The following is an 18426-nucleotide window of genomic DNA, read 5'->3' on the forward strand; positions in this document are numbered from 1 at the left end:
CTTTGTTGGTGTTCTTGTAATGAGATATGACATTTTACATTGCTTTCCCAGTGGGGAGGGGTTGCTGTCAAAATATTTAGCTGAATGCATTCGTCAGAAGGTCTATTGTATGCGTCTTAGAACCTGTACCTTCACGTGACCTTCCTTGCTCTGTTTCCACAACAGAGCAGGGAGAAGAGAGCACAACATGGAACGGGGTGGGTGCCTTAAGGGGCTTAGCAGACAGTAACTTCCTCCACTAAATAACATTAGAGTGGAAAAACAATGAAGAGTTTATAGCCTCCACACAGACAAAAAATTCCCCAGAAGTTTGGAAGTGGGGCGTGGAGTTGCATTAATGTGTGTTGTTATATGTGTGTGTGTGTGTGTGTGTGTGTGCGCGCGCGTGAGTGTCTGTGTGCATGTATTGTGCCTAGTTGAATTTTTCTGCTGAATGGGGAGAGAGAGGCAACGCAGCATAGCTGCAGCTCGTACTGAGACGGAGCTCCACAGAGAGGGAGAACAGAAGAGGGGGTGGAGGGAGACGAGGACTGTGGGAGGATAAAACTTAGACGCAAAACGAGGGGGATGATCATATCCATATGGAAGGGGCTGCTCCGCTCGCTTTCCAGACACACACGCATGTAGAGAAAGAGAGAGAGTGAGTGAGTGAGTGAGTGAGAGAGAGAGAGAGCTATTGGGAAACAAACAAGAGAAGGAGTGAAAAAGAACAGTGAGCACGAGAGAGAAACACTGGCAAACTGAAACAGAAGACCGAGGAATTTGTTGTTGTTTTTTTCTGAGAGACCATCTCAGAGTACGTGTTTATGTCTGTACATGTTAGACTCTGTTTTAGCTCCGGAGCGTTCCAGAAACTGGGCAGAGATGGAAGACTCAATCGCCTGGGCTTGGTTTCACACACCAGTGATAAAGTGAAGTCACTTAGAGGAATTCTCTGCGAGTGCATGTTTCTTTCTCACTTTCTCTCTTCCTTTTCTTGCCATCTGGAGTGGAGAGTCACTTCCTGTGTCTGCCCTGTGTTCTGGTAGAGTCACCGGGTTGCAGACAAACTCCTGTGTGACAGTCCACTACCACCATGAGGACATCACACGGCGGGGACAATTAGCGCTCTACTCCCCGGCCTGCGTGGAGGTAACGTTAAAGCTCCATCAGGACTTGTCGTTGGACTTGTGGATGTATTTTATTGCACTGTGGTGGGAGATGCATACCTCAGCTGGACTTCTCAGAGGGGTGTTCCCCTTAGTCATATAAGGCTAAATAAGTGAGTGGAAAAGCATGAAAGCATTTGAGATTGTGGTGGTTACGCACCACTGTTCAGTTGTATCTGCCAAGTCTAGCTTTTGCTCTTGGTTCCTCTTCTCTTTAGTGTTTGCATATGGTGTGCTGACAGACGGACACAATAGGCTATTTTGAATGTTTGAATGTGCGCGTGTGTGTGTGTGTGTGAGTGTGTTTGTGTGCGTCTGTCACTGCAGCGATTGTTACTGTGTTTGGTGAGGCTGTCCTATCATCTCATTTCTCTAATTTTTCATCTCATTGGCCTTACGTGCTCCTCTGTGTCTCCGTCCTCTCCCCGCAGTCCTGTGAGTGACCTTAGGCAAACTACACGGAATCCTCTCGCAGTCTTGGATCTGAGTTGATGTCCAGTTTTCATCCTGAAGACAACCAACCGCCCTAGAGATTCACGCCGATGCGCACATGCACTCGTGGGAAGGCAAACACACTTGACAGTGCAAACAGAGCTCCTTAGATGTGACTGTAGGACCAGAATATGCTGTCTCAGCACTCATAAGAGGAGTTAGACTTGTTGTGTCTGAAACAAACAAATGAAGAGGAAGGCGAGGATGAGGATGCTTGACAGACTCATATTCCTCTGCTGACGGCAGGATGAAGGCTCGAAGTCTCAGCAGCTTTGAAGAAAGTACGACAAATGAGGTGGATTTTGCGAATGGTCTTTGCTTAGGTTCCTTTTAACTTGGAGAAACCGTTTGGGTAGAAACTACTTCTTGAATTTGGGACGCAGAGGGGACGCTTTAGGAACCCTCTCCCGGGGGGAAACTGCACAACAGTACTCTGAACACTGACTCATACCCCATCGCCATGACAACTGCGCCATGGTACCACCGAGATATCAGTCGGGTGCTGGCGGAGGATCTACTTGCCCACGCCGGGAGAGATGGGAGCTTTCTGGTGAGGGACAGTGAGTCGGTGCCGGGAGCCTACGCCCTCTGTGTACTGTGAGTAATAAACATACACAGCCACATGTATGGCTCACTGGCAGAATTCGCTGAGGTCACGCTTTGGCTCTCTGCCTGAAAGCTAACTGTATCACTAATGTTTCTAAAACTAGCGTCATGCTAACATCGTAGAACCCCAGAGAAAGAAACGGTGGATGAGTCATTCATTTGTTATTTGCCTACAGTAAGACGGGCCGCATGGCTGTTTTTTTTCCCCCAATTCTATGTGTTTTTCCCGTTTCACCACACCCCATGCGGGACTTTTATTGGCTTCACTTCACAATAATGCTATTAGACATTTAAACACAAAACACACCTCACAATCTAACAGGAAGTCCCAGTCAGACAGAAGAGGACTAATGACTCTGAAAATCTGATGTCTGTATTTATGCTTGTGTAGATAGATTTTCCAGTCTCTCTGTCTGTGTTCCCCATCAAGCCCTCATGGATGGTTGCCAGGGATCATTCTAGGACTCAGAATAGTTCTATTGGGCACTTGCTTTGGGTAGAATGTTCTGGTCCTTCTCAGGGCTCTGTGGATCTAGCGACAGGAGACCACTGTCAGGCTAAGGCAATCCCTGCTGGGCCCCACTGGGTCAGCATTATTCAGGCCCCAGACACCCTCTCCCCCCCCCCGGCCCCTGGAGTAGGGAATGAGCTCCAGTGACCGCACTGTTCCCTCTCCAAAGCGGCCTGCCGCCAGAGACATTCCTGAAGACTGAGCACTGTGCCTCATGCTGCTCTCTCTCTCTCTCTCTCTCTCTCTCTCTCTCTCTCTCTCTCTCTCTCTCTCTTACTCACTCCATCACACACACACACACACACACACATTCTAGCCAATTAACTTTTCTCTCTCACATTTGTTTTCGGTAACTAAAAATGCTGAAGCTTAATTTCCTCTTGGGATCTTCTTGAACTGATTGAATGAAATGCAGTTTGCTGACATTTTACATTTAACTCAGCACTTCCTTTTGAGACACTTTATGTCGAAAATGTAGGCCGTAGCTTTAGATCATGATGCAGCAGACCCGCTTCTGCTCCTGGTCATTAGCGTTTGTTCCTGTTCGTTAGCACTGGTTCTGCCCGTCTGTGTCACTATTTTTCTCTTCTTACTTCCTCTGCTTTCCTTGCACTTGTATCTGGTCTAATGCTGACCGTTACCGCGGCATTTATACCCCCAGACAGTCTCTGTAAAGTCAAGGGTCTCATGAGACAAACAGAAATTTGAGTTGTCTTCTCATTCGGAACATAACTTGTTTGTTTTGGTTTTTTTTTGTTTTTGTTTTGTTTTGTTTCTCTGCATCTCTCTTGCGACTGTATTTACTCTGTCACACTGATGCTGTTGTATTTGCATTGTGCTGCGGGCAGTAAGGGCTTCTGTCTTTGGCTCAGGTTCCAACGGCACGTTCACACTTACCGGATCCTTCCCGACGCCGAAGGATTATTGGCCGTCCAGGTGAGCTCATCCAGACAAAAGTGTCCCCGCATGATTCGTTCACATCTGATACAATACACATGCACGCAGGAGAGAATCTAAACCAAAAAAAAATCAACCTTGAAATCTGAAGTTACTTCGGAAAGATTTCAGTGCTAATTCTGAGTGACTGCTTCTGTCACTCATATGCAAGTTTGTGAGGTTGTCACTGTGCTGCTTTGCATGCTGACATACACATTGGAAACTTTTTGTGATATTTGTTTTGCGAGCAAGACAATGGAAATGCCTGACATTTTGCCTTCTTTTTATGCATTGAATAACATGAAACCAGAGAAGGAGGAAGAAACAGTGTAGCGCTTGTGTTCCGTTATGGGTTTGCTGAGCTCACATCACTAATGTGGCCGCATGTCTGGAGAATGACCTTAGAAGAACACTGAGTAAATTATGTGTTTCACACAGATTCCATAGCCACCCACACGCAGGGTCAATGACCAGAAGAGAATGGATGAAATGGGTGTGTGAGCGTGCGTGCGTGTGTGTGTGTGTGTGTGTGTGAGTGCGCGCGCGCGTGTGTACGTGTGTATGGACACCTCTTGTAGTATGCGTATGTTTATGTGTACACATGTACGATATTGGTCGTAAGGGTAAGGACGTGTGTTTGTCATGCTTGGGGTTTTGGTGTTCGTGTTTGGGGTAGACACACAGTGCCAATGTGGGCTTTTAGAACAGCCAACACCTGGTTCTCGTTAATCACACAGACGATGAACTCAACAACAAAATTAAAGATGGCTTGAAAATTTATTGTGTGCGTCCCTGTACCAAAATATCAGCATACCTCTAGACACACACAACACACATGCACACACACACATACACACACACAAACACCCAAATACATATACAAATAATCCAGTAATATGTAAATTTTGAAGCTGTGGTATAAATAGGATTTTTTGGGTCCCTTGTTTCGTACTGTTTTGCTTGCCTTTAAGAGCTGTGTTAGAGGCCTTAGATTAGGAAGTGAGTGAAGAGAGGCAGCCATTTTCCAAGTTTATTCTCCTGCTTTTCCTCGTACTCCAGTCTGCCTCTCTCTCTCTCTCTCTCTCTCTCTCTCTCTCCCTTTAATCGATTTTCAAGAGATCCTCTCAGTCTACTGAAAAAAAAGACTTCTATTTGGAGATTTTCTGGCAACCAGTGCACATAATACCTGCCAAACTGGTTTCTTCTACCATGCTCTGAAAATTTTAGCTGCTAAAAAAAGCTTTCAGGAAGCTGGCTGTTTTATTTGCAGGGCTGCCCAAATATGTGTGTGTGTGTGTGTGTGTGTGTGTGTGTGTGTGTGTGGGATCTGCCGATCTGACCGTGTGCCAGGGTGCGGGTATTTGATGTCGTCTTGATGTATACATCATGTACTTCAAAGTGAAAAAAGAAAGAAAGAGAGAAAAAAAAGCATAAGTACCTTTTAAATTGACCCCACTTATTTTGTCTCAGCCTTGAATTATGGCAACCTTATGATTATTTTGCAATATTGGTCGAGGCACTTTTGAATACTCGAATTCATGTTTAGGGGAATTTGAAACAGAGCGTTTGGGAGTGGAATTTGACAACTCTAATTGTACTTTATGCTGCCGGATGTGTTTGTTTACTTCCAGACAACTCAAGGGGTTCAGGTGAACTGTTTCCGGACTCTGAGCGACCTGGTTCAAGGGTATCAGCACCCCCACAAAGGCCTGGTCACACCTCTGCTTTATCCAGTGGGGCGAGAGATAGAGCCCACAGATGAGAGCTCAGGTTACATACACACACACACACACACACACACACACACACAGCTTATGCTATATATTACTCATTTCCGTGACGTCTGATCCTGGTGGTGCTGTTTTGCTTACACCAGATGGTGATGATGAAAAACCAGGGGCTGCATGGAGCTCAAACTCCACCACCTTTACCACTGCTACAGCGCCCCCTACAGGCCACCCCACTCCTCTCTCCCCAGCCCCTCAATTACTACTGCAGAGACTGCAGGAGCTCAGTGTACCTAGGTACAGTTAGTACTCAGTTTTTCTTTCTTTCTTTTTTTTGGGCATTAAAAATGTTTAATAGGTTTTACCATTGTGTACTGAGGTAGCTGTTAGGAAACAACCCATATGAGCATTTTACTGACACTCAATTATCTAAAAGTTTGTTAAAAATGTTCTCTTAGTTTTGTGGGAAAAGAGTTCGTGTTGTTGGATGTGTGTATGCGCAATGATGGAGGCGGGCTGCTGAGACGAGCCGTTTTGTTTTTGGCAGTGCGGCGTCTGAGATGGCTGGATTGCTGACGGAGTATCTGCGCGGAGAAATCATGCTTGACCTGGAGAGTCTGCGAAAAGGAGGGACGAGCCTGCACCAGTTACAGCGCGTCCTCAACACAGCCTGCCAAGGCCTGCACAGGTACCGTAAACCCCACAGCAGGCCTCAAAAGCCCATCAGTGTCCACCAGAGCTCCGTCACCACACACAGATACTGTTTAGTCCCTGTGTTAATCAACTGTAGAATCACAGCACTAACACTAGACGTCATCACAGCACTAGAACTCTAATGTAACTAGTGTAACAACGAATATATTTACAATACGCCCTATGTATTCGAGCGCTCTCAACACTGCATTGTAACGAAATTGGACTAAAGCATTAGCGGAAAGTGACAAAATAAACGGATCTTATGTCCCTCAGAATAGTTTCCAAATCTCAAATAAAGCTGAAGGTCCTGGGTTAAAATAAATCTGTGTTTTTTTTTATTATTATTATTTTATTTTATTCTGTTTTGCTTTGTTGTCTGTAGTGAAATTGACCAGACCTTGTCCAGCCTGGAGACTTTGGCTAAAGTTTTTGACCATCCGAGCTGCCCTCTTCCGTGCCTCAAAACACAGGTGCAGTATTTGTATGTAGGTCATTTTAACTGCGCCGGCGTATTTATACTTTTGTGCGCCAATACCATACGCTTTGCATGTTTGCAAAACTGAATCATTTACATAAATTAAGGTGAAATGCACTGGACCTGTCTCATCCTGTTTGTTGTGAATCATTGCATCATGAATGTGAGAGGGCTTCATCTCAAACGCTCCGTCTCTCTTGTCTTGCGACGTGTTGTCTTAGCTTTTGTTTGGTTATTTCTGTTCTGTAGAACATGTGTAAGGCTTCGGAGGAGACCCTCGATCATCTGCTACACAAAGTCTCAGCCCTGTGTAACCTGCTGTCCTCCCTGGAAAAAAGGGTACATGTACTTACACACGCACGCGCGCACACACACGCACACGCACGCACACGCACCAAACAAACACACCACACAAATGCGCGCACACACACACCCCCCACACAAACACACGCACACCACACAAACACATATGCAATGAAGCTCACAAAAATATGCACACCAGGAATTTCTGATGACATTTAAACAGGACACAATATAGTCTGTGTAGCATTTCAACTTCCCAGATAAAATATCTGTACAGTTGTAGGTGTGTTACACTGATTAATATAACAGTGGTAAAGAGTCTGTGAGCCTGGAAAGGACTGGTATAGATCTGAGATCTGAGAATTGAAGCTCAGATCATTTGAAGCTCAGATCTTCAATTCTTTACTTATCCTCTGACTTATCTTCATACATGCTGCTTCTACACAGGTACTCAAGGCATTGCAGGAGGCAGTGACCAATCACAACCTCTGTGTGCAGGCAGCTCCTCCCCCTGAACCTGCAGCACCAATGAAAATCCATGCCAAGCCCATTCCGGTGCACAGTTTTCAGGTAACAGTGGCACCATGAAGCTTTCCTTTTATTCATGAAGCTTAGTGTGCAGGTGTAAGGCACCGTGAAACAATAAGCACATATGTATTCATGCATTATATATATATATATATACATGTTCAGGTGAAGGTGGTTCGTTATGGCAAGCAGACAGTGTCAGTGGATGTGGACACTGGTGTGCTGCTGTTTGACAGTAAGCCTGCTTCATTCGGAGTGGAGACCATCACACATGACAGGAGTGAGTCAGCACTTCAGCTAAATTAATCTCAGCGATTCTATTTATCACACTATTAAACCGATGAATAAAGATGTACAACTGGTTTCTTAAATTAGGATCATTTTTGAATGCATCATTTAAAATCCACTCTAAATCCAAAGTCTCTCTCTCTCCCCCCCCTCTCGCTCTCTTTCTCTCTCTCTCTCTCTCTCTCTCTCTCTCTTTATGTGCCTCCCTCTCTGTGTGTATGTGCGTGTCTGTGTGTGCATGGGTGCGTACGTGTGTACGTGTGTCCTTGCGTGTGTCTATGTGTGCCTGTGTGCGTGCGTGCGTGCGTGTGTATGTGTCTGTGTATGTGTGTATGTGCGTGTCTGTGTGTGCATGGGTGCGTACGTGCATGCGTGCCTGCGTGTGTATGTGTGTCCTTGCGTGTGTCTGTGTGTGCCTGTGTGCGTGCGTGTGTATGTATGTGTCTGTGTATGTGTATGTGTGCCTGTGTGCGTGCGTGCGTGCGTGCGTGTGTATGTATGTGTCTGTGTATGTGTGTGTGTGCGTGTGTGTGTGTGTGTGTGTGTGTGTTAGTTCTGCAGCTGGTGAAGTTTCAGAGCAGCCCGGCCAAACTTAGGATGGTGGTTGACAGTCACCACAATCCCCCCAGAGAGCTGCTATTTGAGAGCACGAAGGTGAAAGAGTGAATGAAAAAAAAAAAACAGCCGAAAGCAAAACAAATAAACAAACAAACAAAAAAAACTCCACAGTGTCACAACCTTCCATTCAAAGTGTAACTCTGAGAATCACACCTATGAAAAAAAAAATCGAATAATAATAAAACAACAACAACAACAACAACAACAACAACAACAATAATAATAATAAAATAACAATCTATGTTAATCCTCAGAAGCGGGAGGCTTTTTGTCAACTCCTTCAGCTGATGAAGACCACACACTCCCCACAGGGAGAACCAGAAGTGATCTCTGTGTTTGTCGGCACGTGGAACATGGGTAACAGTCCAACAACACTTCCTTTGTGTCTGTGTGTGTTTACATATGTCTTCTGTGCTTTGTGTGCGCTGCCGGCCTACGCTTCATTACTCCGGGGACTAGTTACGGCAAATCAGCCCTCCTCTCTTCCTGTATTACTGACAAAAGACCATAACTCACCCGTGTTTTATGTGTTATGGGTTATGACACTACAGTTCTCAGACTTACAGTAGGGATTCAGGAATATTTGAACATGTGACCTTGGATGTCTGGAGCAGAGATTAGTTTGAAAACTTCTTCTCTGGTGTTTATGCCAGTGGTAGCCAAATCCAAACAACGGATATTTACTGTCACCTCTTAACCGGAGGTTGAATTTTTTTTTACCAAAAGAACAAGTGTGTACAGTTAAATAGAAACCACGGTGACCGGTTGTGATGGAAATGAGCAGAACAAGATTTGAGCATCACTGGTTTGTACAATTTCAGTCACGCTATCTGAGCAAATGCATTCATCTGCAAAAAAAACAAACAAACAAAAAAAAAAAACAGAAGAGAGAATAGAAGAGAAAACAGAAGAGAAGAGAATAGAGTAGAGAATAGAAAGAGAGGTCGGTGGACGTCATTGTGTAAACTCGTGTGGTTGTAGGGAGCTCCCCTCCTCCCCGTAACCTGCAGTCCTGGGTGACGTGCTGTGGCCTGGGTCGGACTCCGGATGAGTCCGTCGCCGTTCTGCCTCATGACATCTACGCCCTGGGAACCCAGGACAACCCGCAGGGAGAGAGAGAGTGGGCGGAGCACATCAAGGCCTCCCTCAGGAGCGTCACCAACATTGACTTTAAGCAGGTCTGTGTCTCCCTGCGTCCTCCTGCTTTTTGTTTTTTTTCCCACTTTCACTCTCTGCCTTCTCACTTTAAAACCTGCCTGTTTCCCTTGCTCTTAGTCACTTTCTTTCAGTTTATCTAGTAAGCTATGAGTGCAAGTTCAGTATATAGGAGGTCACGTTGTAATTCTACGGTGAATTTTTTAAATTGATTAGTAATTACTTTTTTCCTATAATATAGATGAGCTTTGTAACAATACACCGTTAAGCAATTGCTAAAATGTGCTTATATATTAGATTAGGTTAATAGATGTAGTAGATGTACACAGAGGCCTTTATCTGGAAGTCACACCCTATCTCTCCATTTTTTTTATCTTTATTTCACCATACCGTCTATCTTTAACCTCTGGTATAGTTCTTTTTTGAAGTTTTGGATTGTGTTGTCTGGAGTGTGTGATCCTGGCCGTTATGAAACTGTGTTGTATGTGAATGTCCTGCAGGTGGCACTACAGTCCCTCTGGAACATTAGGCTGGCAGTGTTTGTGAAGCCAGAACATGAGAAACGAATTAGTCATGTGAACACAGCTAGTGTGAAGACCGGCCTGGGAAACACGCTTGGTACAGCATTTTGCACATTCTCCCTCACTTTCTCTCTCTTACACTGTCTCTCTTACACACACACACACACACACACACACACACCACACGCACTTAATTGCTTATTCACTCATGGCCAAGCCAAGCAAACCTAAGTAATTAGAGGAACAGATTATTTATGTAAGAAGTTCACTGGCTTTGTTTCTATGGATGCAGGAAACAAAGGGGCAGTGGGTGTCTCTTTCCTCTTTAACGGCACTTCTCTGGGCTTTGTGAACTGTCATCTGACCTCAGGGAGTGAGAAAGCACTCAGGTACACACACCCGTTCCACACTCAGCCTGCCTGTTCTCTCTCTCTCTCTCCCTCTCTCTCTCTCTCCCTGTGTCTCTCTAAGTAAACATAGCATGCTGAAATGGTTCAGTAATCTTTAAATTTAAGCATACTTAGAGCTTTCCTCTTCATCCAATAAGCGTTATCTTGTCAAACGACCTTGTGACACCATAGCCATACAGTCATAAACTGATGAAGTAGCACTACATGCATGCTCCACCGCATCTGTCACTTAATGCTATTGTCTCTCTCTGTGTTTGGTATTTCTTGATTTGTCACTTACATGGTGTTGATATGTCTGTATGCATTACCAGGAGGAACCAGAATTTTTTGGACATTTTAAGGCTCTTGTCGTTAGGGGATCGACAACTCAATGCCTTTGACATCAGTCTACGTTTCACTCACCTCTTCTGGTGTGGAGATCTGAACTATCGTCTAGACCTGGACGTGCAGGTCACTGGGCATTCTCTATATACTATCTATATACAGCATTACTTATTAAGCTCACACAGAGCCACTGTATCAAAACACCCCCCCCCCCCCAAAAAAAAACTGCGTACTTACTCTCGTACGGTTCTCATGGTTCACAAAAAAAAACTGTGAATTGACTCTAGTGTGGTTCTCATGGTTAACTCACAAGCACTTTTGGCCTTGTGATGTCATAAATATCTCTGAAGCACCTAGTTTTTGCTCTACTTTAAAGAAAACACGACACGGCCCGGGCTAAGCCTTGGCGCGGAAGACCATGTCTGTGAGACCACTCTGTTGTCTTCCGCAGGACATTCTGAAACATGTGTCAAAAAGAGAATTTGATGAGCTTATCTGTGCGGACCAGCTGACCCGTGAAAGGCATAAGAGGAAAGCTTTCTTTAACTTCAGTAAGATCCGCCTTCCTCTCCTCTCTTTCTTATAGCAGCAGCATCAGCAGCAGGATCCTTTCAGAGGATACTGGATAGAATGAATTTTTGCATGTTATCTCAAATGGTATTTTTCGCAAGTACGACCGAATGTAAGTCTGTCGCAGTTTTTAACGCAGTTTTTTTTTTTTCTGTCTCTCTCTCTGCCTTTTAAGAGGAGGAGAAGATCATGTTTCCGCCCACTTACCGGTACGAACGAGGCTCCAGGGATTGTTACCTGTGGCAGAAATACAAGACAAGTGGGGTGAGACTGCTTACTTTCGTCATCCTGGGTTTTTTTTAAGCGAAGAAACTTGCAATGTTTAAAAAAAAAGGAGGTGTATAATTGCAGGTGCACCTTGTGGTTATTTTAAGTTACTGCAATGCACAGGGGCCATACTGGGGCAGACTCCAAAATATCCAAATATCCATAAATAGGTAGTGAGACAGCCCACGATTTTAAGACATCGACAGTAGTCTGTTTGCTATTCAATGCTATTTAAAGCACAAACTAAATAAGCACACGCGCGTGTGCGTGCAAACATTTGATGTTGATAACTGTTGTATGTGTGTTAAGGTGCGGGTCAATGTGCCTTCATGGTGTGATAGGGTGCTATGGAAGTCCTACCCAGAGACTCACATCATCTGTACCTCTTATGGTAAGTTTAGCCTGCCCTTTAGTGTAATAATAATGTTTGTACTAACCAAAGCCCGTGGAGGAAAGTGTGCGGCTCTCGTAATGCATAAAAGCGGCTATAGATGAGAATAAGTTGTCCTTGATAAGATGTGAATATTTCTCTCAAGTTCATCATGTCGTTTTGAAAGCAGTAAACCACTGGACTGTTATTTCTACAGCAGACCTTGAGGAATGGGATTGCGGTCACGTTGTACATGTTTTACCGTAAGGTTTTCTTAGGATACAATTGTACTCACCCCCGGTCCTGGTCTGTGGCCCACGATGAGAGTCATTTCCTGTCTGTCTCATTCCTCTCAGAACACATGTGCACAGCCCCAGCTCTCGCAGTACATCTTGCCCACCACACAAGGGGCTCTGTCCCAGGGAAGAGAAATCACAGCCCATTGGCTGAGGGAGTGTTGAAACTTACTTTGCATTGCTGTTCATCCCCATAGGTTGCACTGATGACATATTCAGCAGTGACCACTCCCCTGTTTTTGCAACATTCCAAATAGGAGTGATGTCACCAGTCAACTCTAAAGCAGGTAGGCGATAGGGTGCTCGATAAAGATTGTGTATTTGTGAGTCATCGCTGTTAAATCAAACATAAACATTTATAGTTAGCCCAAATCCACTTGCACCTTTTTTTTTTTTAAACATATTTATTTATTTATTTACTTATTTATATATTTTTTTATTAAATATTCAATGTTTATTTCGGGTATACTCTTAATTCACTGAAATGCTGTTAGAGGTGTAATGGTTGACCCTATTCACGGTTCGGTTTGTGCCTTGGTTTTTAAACCACGGTTCGGTTTTGCTGGAAAATTGGACCAGCTCAGAACTTTTTGAACATATGCAAATTTAACACAAAAAGCAAACATTTACAAAACTTCAAAAATAAGAATAAAAGAAAATTAATGCTCGGTACCTTTTATTTTAGGGGTCTTCTTTTTGAAAATTACAAACTCTAGAACCAATTTTTTTTTTTTTTTAATGAAATCAGAAACTACAAAACCAAGATTTTTGGTTGAGGTACAAGATAGCCCTGAACATTATGTAAGATTTTCTTCACCCTTCCCTCATTTTATTTTTGTAAATTTGCTGAATGGACGATTTCTCAATAATTGTTGGGGTTACTAGGAGTTCGCTGGTCGCTCGTTTTATTTAGGAAGAAGTCTTTCCTCAGTGAAGTTCTGCAAAAAATTCGATTCATTTTTAGAGCAATAAAAGAAATGTCTGTCAGATATTTTCATTAGACTATATTGACACACAGCTCCTATTGTGGTACCTAAATAATTTAACACTCCTCTAAGAGTCTCAGCACAGCTTTTTGACATACAAAACCAAAATGAAGGAATCATTAATCATTCCAACACCCAGAGCCAAACTATACAGACATGCAGTTTAAATTCCATCAGCTTATTGTTTACCCCCGTCATAATACAAATGTGGAATTTTTCTCACTCTGCTTGTATATACAGACCCAAGCTGTGGTCTGGACAGGGCCTGGATTGAACTTGAGACAATAGAGGCGATAGTGAAAACCTCCAGCAAGGCCAAGTTCTTCATTGAGTTTCACTCCCGGTGCCTTGAAGGTACTCTTTTTTTGTTTACTGTTGTTGTTGTTGAGCTGAAATTGATCTGGGAAGAAGTCTTGTGAACTGACTGCTTTGTTTCAGCTTCAGCGTCGAGGGGCCATGAGATAAACATGGGAGTTCCTCATAGTGATTTTTCTTTCCTCTTTTTTTTTGGTTCTCCTCTTCCTGTGAAGAGAGTCGGCGTTCCGCCGAGAATGACTCACAGAGTTGTGATGTGCCGGGGTTTCTGAAACTGGGATGGTCCCCCAAACAGTTGCCCAAGGTTTGCACCTTTCCCTTTAAAGCAAAAAACATATATAATAAAGATTATAAAATTATCCAGTTATAATTGATCCTGCCTTTTCACTTTTTTTTTTAGATTTAGTCTTGTAATGTCTGTACAGCTCAGTTGTTGCCAGTTCAATTCACCGCACATAATATTTCTCTGTCCCGTTCTCTAGCTCCAACCCACTGTCTCAGACATGGAAAACCTTCGAGACCAGCACTTGCTGCTTTCTGTTAAGTCATGCGACGGGTTTGAGTCTTATGGTGTGTCTTAACACCTTCCTTTTTTTGTGCAACTCTGCTTTTTTTTTTTGGTTTCACATTTTTTTTCTTTCTTTCTTTTTTCAGTTTTTTTTTTTTTCTGTCAGTTTTGGTTTGTGTCTCCTCTAAGAATGGTTGAATTTAGAACTGGGTTGGGATGGACCTCAGTTCAGTCAGGTACGACAAACAGAATTACTCTGCTGTTATAGGTGAATGCTGCGTGGCACTGCGTTCCCTATTAGGAGGCACCTCCGAGCCATTTGAGACCTGCCTGACTCACAGGGGCGAAGAGATGGGCTCCATACGCGGGCGAGTCAAAGTCCATGTACCCGTAGAACGCCGTCGGACACGAGAGAGGATCTACGGTTGGTCGCGTCTCCACCTAGTTTCATTCATTCTGCCAGTCTCCTGTCACTTCCTGATTCGTGGCCCCTCTTTAGCGCATCTTCCATGACCTCCTCTTTTGGTTCCTCTGTGCCTGGTTCTTTCTCTTTTCTGTCTTTCTGCTTCTTCTTTTGGCACCCCCCTGGTGACCCTGTCCAGATGCATCCTGAAGATCTTGCGAGACTCTCGGTGTGAGTTTGACACTGTCTCTCTGTCTGTCTGTCTGTCTGTCTGTCTGTCTGCAGACCAAAGACTTTTGAAACTGCTGTCTTCTTTATTTGTGGAACAGTCACATGACCGGTGTCTCTTTTGCCTCCTGCAGAGTGGTTTTGCTTTGAGAAGGATGAAAAAGGCTTGGTTAGGGGCCGGCTGTCTCCGCAGTCTACTCGAGCACCCCTAACCCGGTGAGTCAGAGCAAAGTCTATGATTTGTACAGGTGTCTAAGCTCTGTTGGTCATATGATGTCACCATCTGTCACAATTCAACCCCGTCACCCTCAGACCTTTGGCATTGACTCTCACTTCTGTCCGCTGCTCAGACCGCCGTCAGCTCCAAGGCCGTCAGCCCCAAACAGCTACACCAACCCAGCCTACTTCATCTTTGAGGGGGTGCCAATCTTACGCAAAGTGGAGGAGGACCAGCCCCCCTGTGCAGAGTCTGATGTGGTGCTGTCCAGAGACTCGGTACTCCAGCTTCCCAGGGTGGCCGGTCGTCGCAACCAGGAGAGGAAATCCTCCCGCAGGTCTGACTTCACCGAGATTGAGATTCCTGGGTCCCTGCCCCCTTACGTTCCCTCTTGCGACCGGCAGCTTTCACCGCTGCTTGGTTCCTCCTATCAGCTCTTCCCAGGACCAGACCAAAGCAATGTCTTGCACAGCCAAAGAGGAGTTTCTCAATCCAAACAGTGTCAGCAATCGTCAGCACTGAAGGGCAGCTTGACTCAGGAGACTGTATTACCAGTTAAACCCCTGGGTAGTTTGTATGTGAACCAGTCTGTCATTACTCGGGACATGCAGAGGCTCCACAAGGGGCCGGGTCAGAAGGAACATCTCAGATTGCACCAGGAACGGCCAGTTTCGTCACGTAACGGACCTAGCCTTTATCCCTACCTTCCTACCAGGGTTTCCCTATGCGAGGCCTCTGTCCCTTGGATTGCAGAGAACCCCCCTGCAACAACTGGAGATAATTCACTCACCGCTTTGCAGATTGCTAAGTCACTGAGTGAGGTAGACTTCTTACCAGTGCACAGGAAGTACCCCTCCAGCCGCAGGACTGCCAAGCAGAGGGAACGTGGATGTGATTATGCTTTTGCAGCAGAAGGCAGCTACAGCTGGGAGAAGGAGGTGGGTGGTTGGTCTCATGATGCCTATAGTCTTTCGTTCGTTGAGCGTTGACGCAGAATGATTTTAAAGAGTCGCAAGCAACTTTTTTTTTTTCTTTTTTTTTTTTTTTTAGCATTTTCATATGATGACATCAAGCGGGTTTCAGGTCACTGACTCTCAGCTTGGAATAAGTTACTAAAACTGGATATAAAAGATTATGCGTGTGGTGTGTGGTTCTCTATACAGGTGGATGTTCTGCACGGGGCTCCAGAGACTGTCCAGGAGCTGCTCACAACTCTGGGCCTGCAGCGCTACACACTTGGCCTCAGTCTCAACGGCTGGGATGACCTGGACTATTTCAGGTGAGAGGACTGGTACGCTTTTATTACTTGTCTTACATGAGGGAATGGTTGAAACTAGAAATGAATCATGAGGCTTGCCACCCTCTTCGGATTGAATGACAGGAATGTTCTTGAAATTTATGGAAAGTAAATGTTCTTAGATCGACTTATAGATTTCGGCTTTTCTCTCTCTGAAAGCGGGATCACGGAAGAAGACCTACGTGCGGCTGGGGTGTCCAATCCTTCTCACCGCAGGAGGATTCTGGAGAACTTGCCCAAGATCTGGGATTGAGCTCAGAGAGACAGACAGTCTTCAGACACTACACGGTTGTTTTGGACCTTTTTTGGTCCACTGCAAGCAAACAATGTTCCTGAGATTTACACTGATGTTTTTCATGGGCTAAAAATTGTTCCCAGGGCAGACAGTTCGGTCTAACTATAAATTCAAATCTAACCTTCTAAACCATCTCTTTCCCTATGTCTGATATTAATCGCCTCACAAAATGTGTTTGCACTTAAGGCAAATCAATTCACAGGAAAGGTTTCATTAAATATGATGAAATCTACTGAAATTCTATTTGTTGATCACTTTGTATCTCTCTGACAGTGGTGCTGAGTCCAAATATTGGACTTGTTTTCCAAACAGAAACATCCTCATGGAAACATCTCAGCTGGCAGTAAAGTTTCTGATAGAAACTTCTAGTAGAAACTTCACCCCAAGCAGTGGTGTGTCCACAGCGCATTATGTTCGCCCTACAAACCGTGCATATCACAAAGAGCCCAAGTCCTTTTAACTGCTCGTCTTTTATTGGTGTAGCCAGGTACTAGTGAAAGCACCCGGTATTACACCAGGTGTAAAATAGCATGACAAATGCACCGTTCCACATTTGAACACCAACCATTAAATAGATGGAGTACTGGCCCATCGCTTTTAATGTATTTACTGACATGTGGACCTTATTGATTTTTAGCCTAATCAGTACCATCATCCACTGCCCTGACAAATGGTTTACGACATTTTAGAAACCATATTGTACGGACAAATTGTTTGCAGAGAGGCTCGGTTGTGTTTTGTGAACAGTGGAACCTGAGAAGGACTACAGATCTAAGTGGTTTCGATTTTTATCTGTGGTTTCAGCATTTGTATCAGCATAAGAGATATGAGTGTGGACAGTTAAAAAGGCCTTGTTCACTTTAACTGACAGACAGATAAACTTGAGGGTCTGTTAAGTGTCAGCTGTGTCCACGATTTCTCAACCACAAGAATGGACTTGGTCCAACTGAACTCGTCCAGCTGTTAATATCACATGTAGAAAGAGAATAATAAAATAAGCACTGTACATGTTTCTCCAGGATGTGTGGAGTGAAATGCTGTTTGCTATGGGGAATTAAACACCCTACATTGTAAGGTGTCATTGTGTTTGCTTTGTCTTTTCATAGACCTGTAAAACTATCAGCACCAAGGATGTTCTTCCTGTTTGTGCAATGGATTCGAAAATGATCAAACTACGTCCCCCTGCACTTGATACAATTTTTATGGAACTCTGGGGAATTTCTACTTTAGGCAGCTCTGGAGAGGACAAGTAGTACGTCCAAGCACAGAAAGAAACAGAGAAAGATGGAGGAAGAGGGAGAACAAAAATAGGGATCAATATGAGTTACTCATTACTACAGGTAATGAGATGACTTCACTGTTTCTCACACGCAGCCCTCTTCTTCAAATTCACTGTCTCAACTCCCCGGTGTTTAAAACCACTTCCCTCTGCCAGTCCTCTCGACACTGTGGTTTTTAGTTTGTAGATGAATTTACGCTTACAGGGCCGTTTCTCTGAAAGTGGAACCACTTTTGTGCACTTTCGTTTTCTCTGGCTGTTTTCTGACACCCCCTGAAAAAGGCTAAGGCTTTAAATGTAGATAAACAGATGGACTGAGCAGCAGCACTGTGATGTGATTTTTTCATTGCACTCGTTTGACAATATGATACAAAATACCACTGAGTGATCCTATTTGGACTGAACCGTCCATCTCACTGACAGTATGTGTCTCCGGCAAGAGGCGACGCTCAGCAGATCCTGTTTTCCCGAGGGTTCAGCGACTATTCAACACCCTTTTTTTTTTCAGATGAGGAGATTGGTGTGAGTCATTATTCTGCTTGCATTCCTGCTTTGTAACGGGCTCACATGCCTTCCCAGCACTGCTGGGCTGGCTGGCTGGCCTTCAGGTCAGACCGGACAGGCACGCGGGGCTCATTGCCATGGCAACAGGGGCTA

The 18426-nt window shown here is 44.5% G+C and overlaps 1 protein-coding gene across 1 annotated transcript; it reads left to right on the forward strand.

The window, feature by feature from the left end:
* The first annotated feature begins 2100 nt into the window (after positions 1-2100).
* Positions 2101-16448, forward strand: inppl1b (inositol polyphosphate phosphatase-like 1b). Its single transcript, XM_030766396.1, has 28 exons — positions 2101-2237; positions 3630-3693; positions 5325-5463; positions 5570-5717; positions 5968-6108; positions 6499-6586; positions 6841-6930; positions 7342-7464; positions 7588-7702; positions 8264-8364; positions 8583-8685; positions 9310-9506; positions 9984-10101; positions 10297-10393; positions 10726-10864; positions 11190-11289; positions 11484-11572; positions 11885-11966; positions 12439-12505; positions 13260-13267; positions 13468-13581; positions 13758-13846; positions 14025-14112; positions 14319-14474; positions 14816-14897; positions 15032-15836; positions 16062-16177; positions 16355-16448. Exons 1-28 carry the CDS (start codon positions 2101-2103, stop codon positions 16446-16448), a joined length of 3690 nt encoding a protein of 1229 aa, XP_030622256.1.
* Positions 16449-18426: the final 1978 nt, after the last annotated feature.

This window comes from Chanos chanos, chromosome 2 (assembly GCF_902362185.1).
Source record: "Chanos chanos chromosome 2, fChaCha1.1, whole genome shotgun sequence".
NCBI lineage: Eukaryota > Metazoa > Chordata > Actinopteri > Gonorynchiformes > Chanidae > Chanos > Chanos chanos.

Bases quoted from the DNA above. Each gene is read 5' to 3' on its own strand.
- inppl1b (XM_030766396.1), top strand. From the start codon at position 2,101: ATGACAACTGCGCCATGGTACCACCGAGATATCAGTCGGGTGCTGGCG. The intron at 10,102-10,296 runs GTACAGCATTTT...CTATGGATGCAG, and splicing joins CGGCCTGGGAAACACGCTTG to GAAACAAAGGGGCAGTGGGT. The intron at 11,967-12,438 runs GTAAGTTTAGCC...TCATCCCCATAG, and splicing joins CATCATCTGTACCTCTTATG to GTTGCACTGATGACATATTC.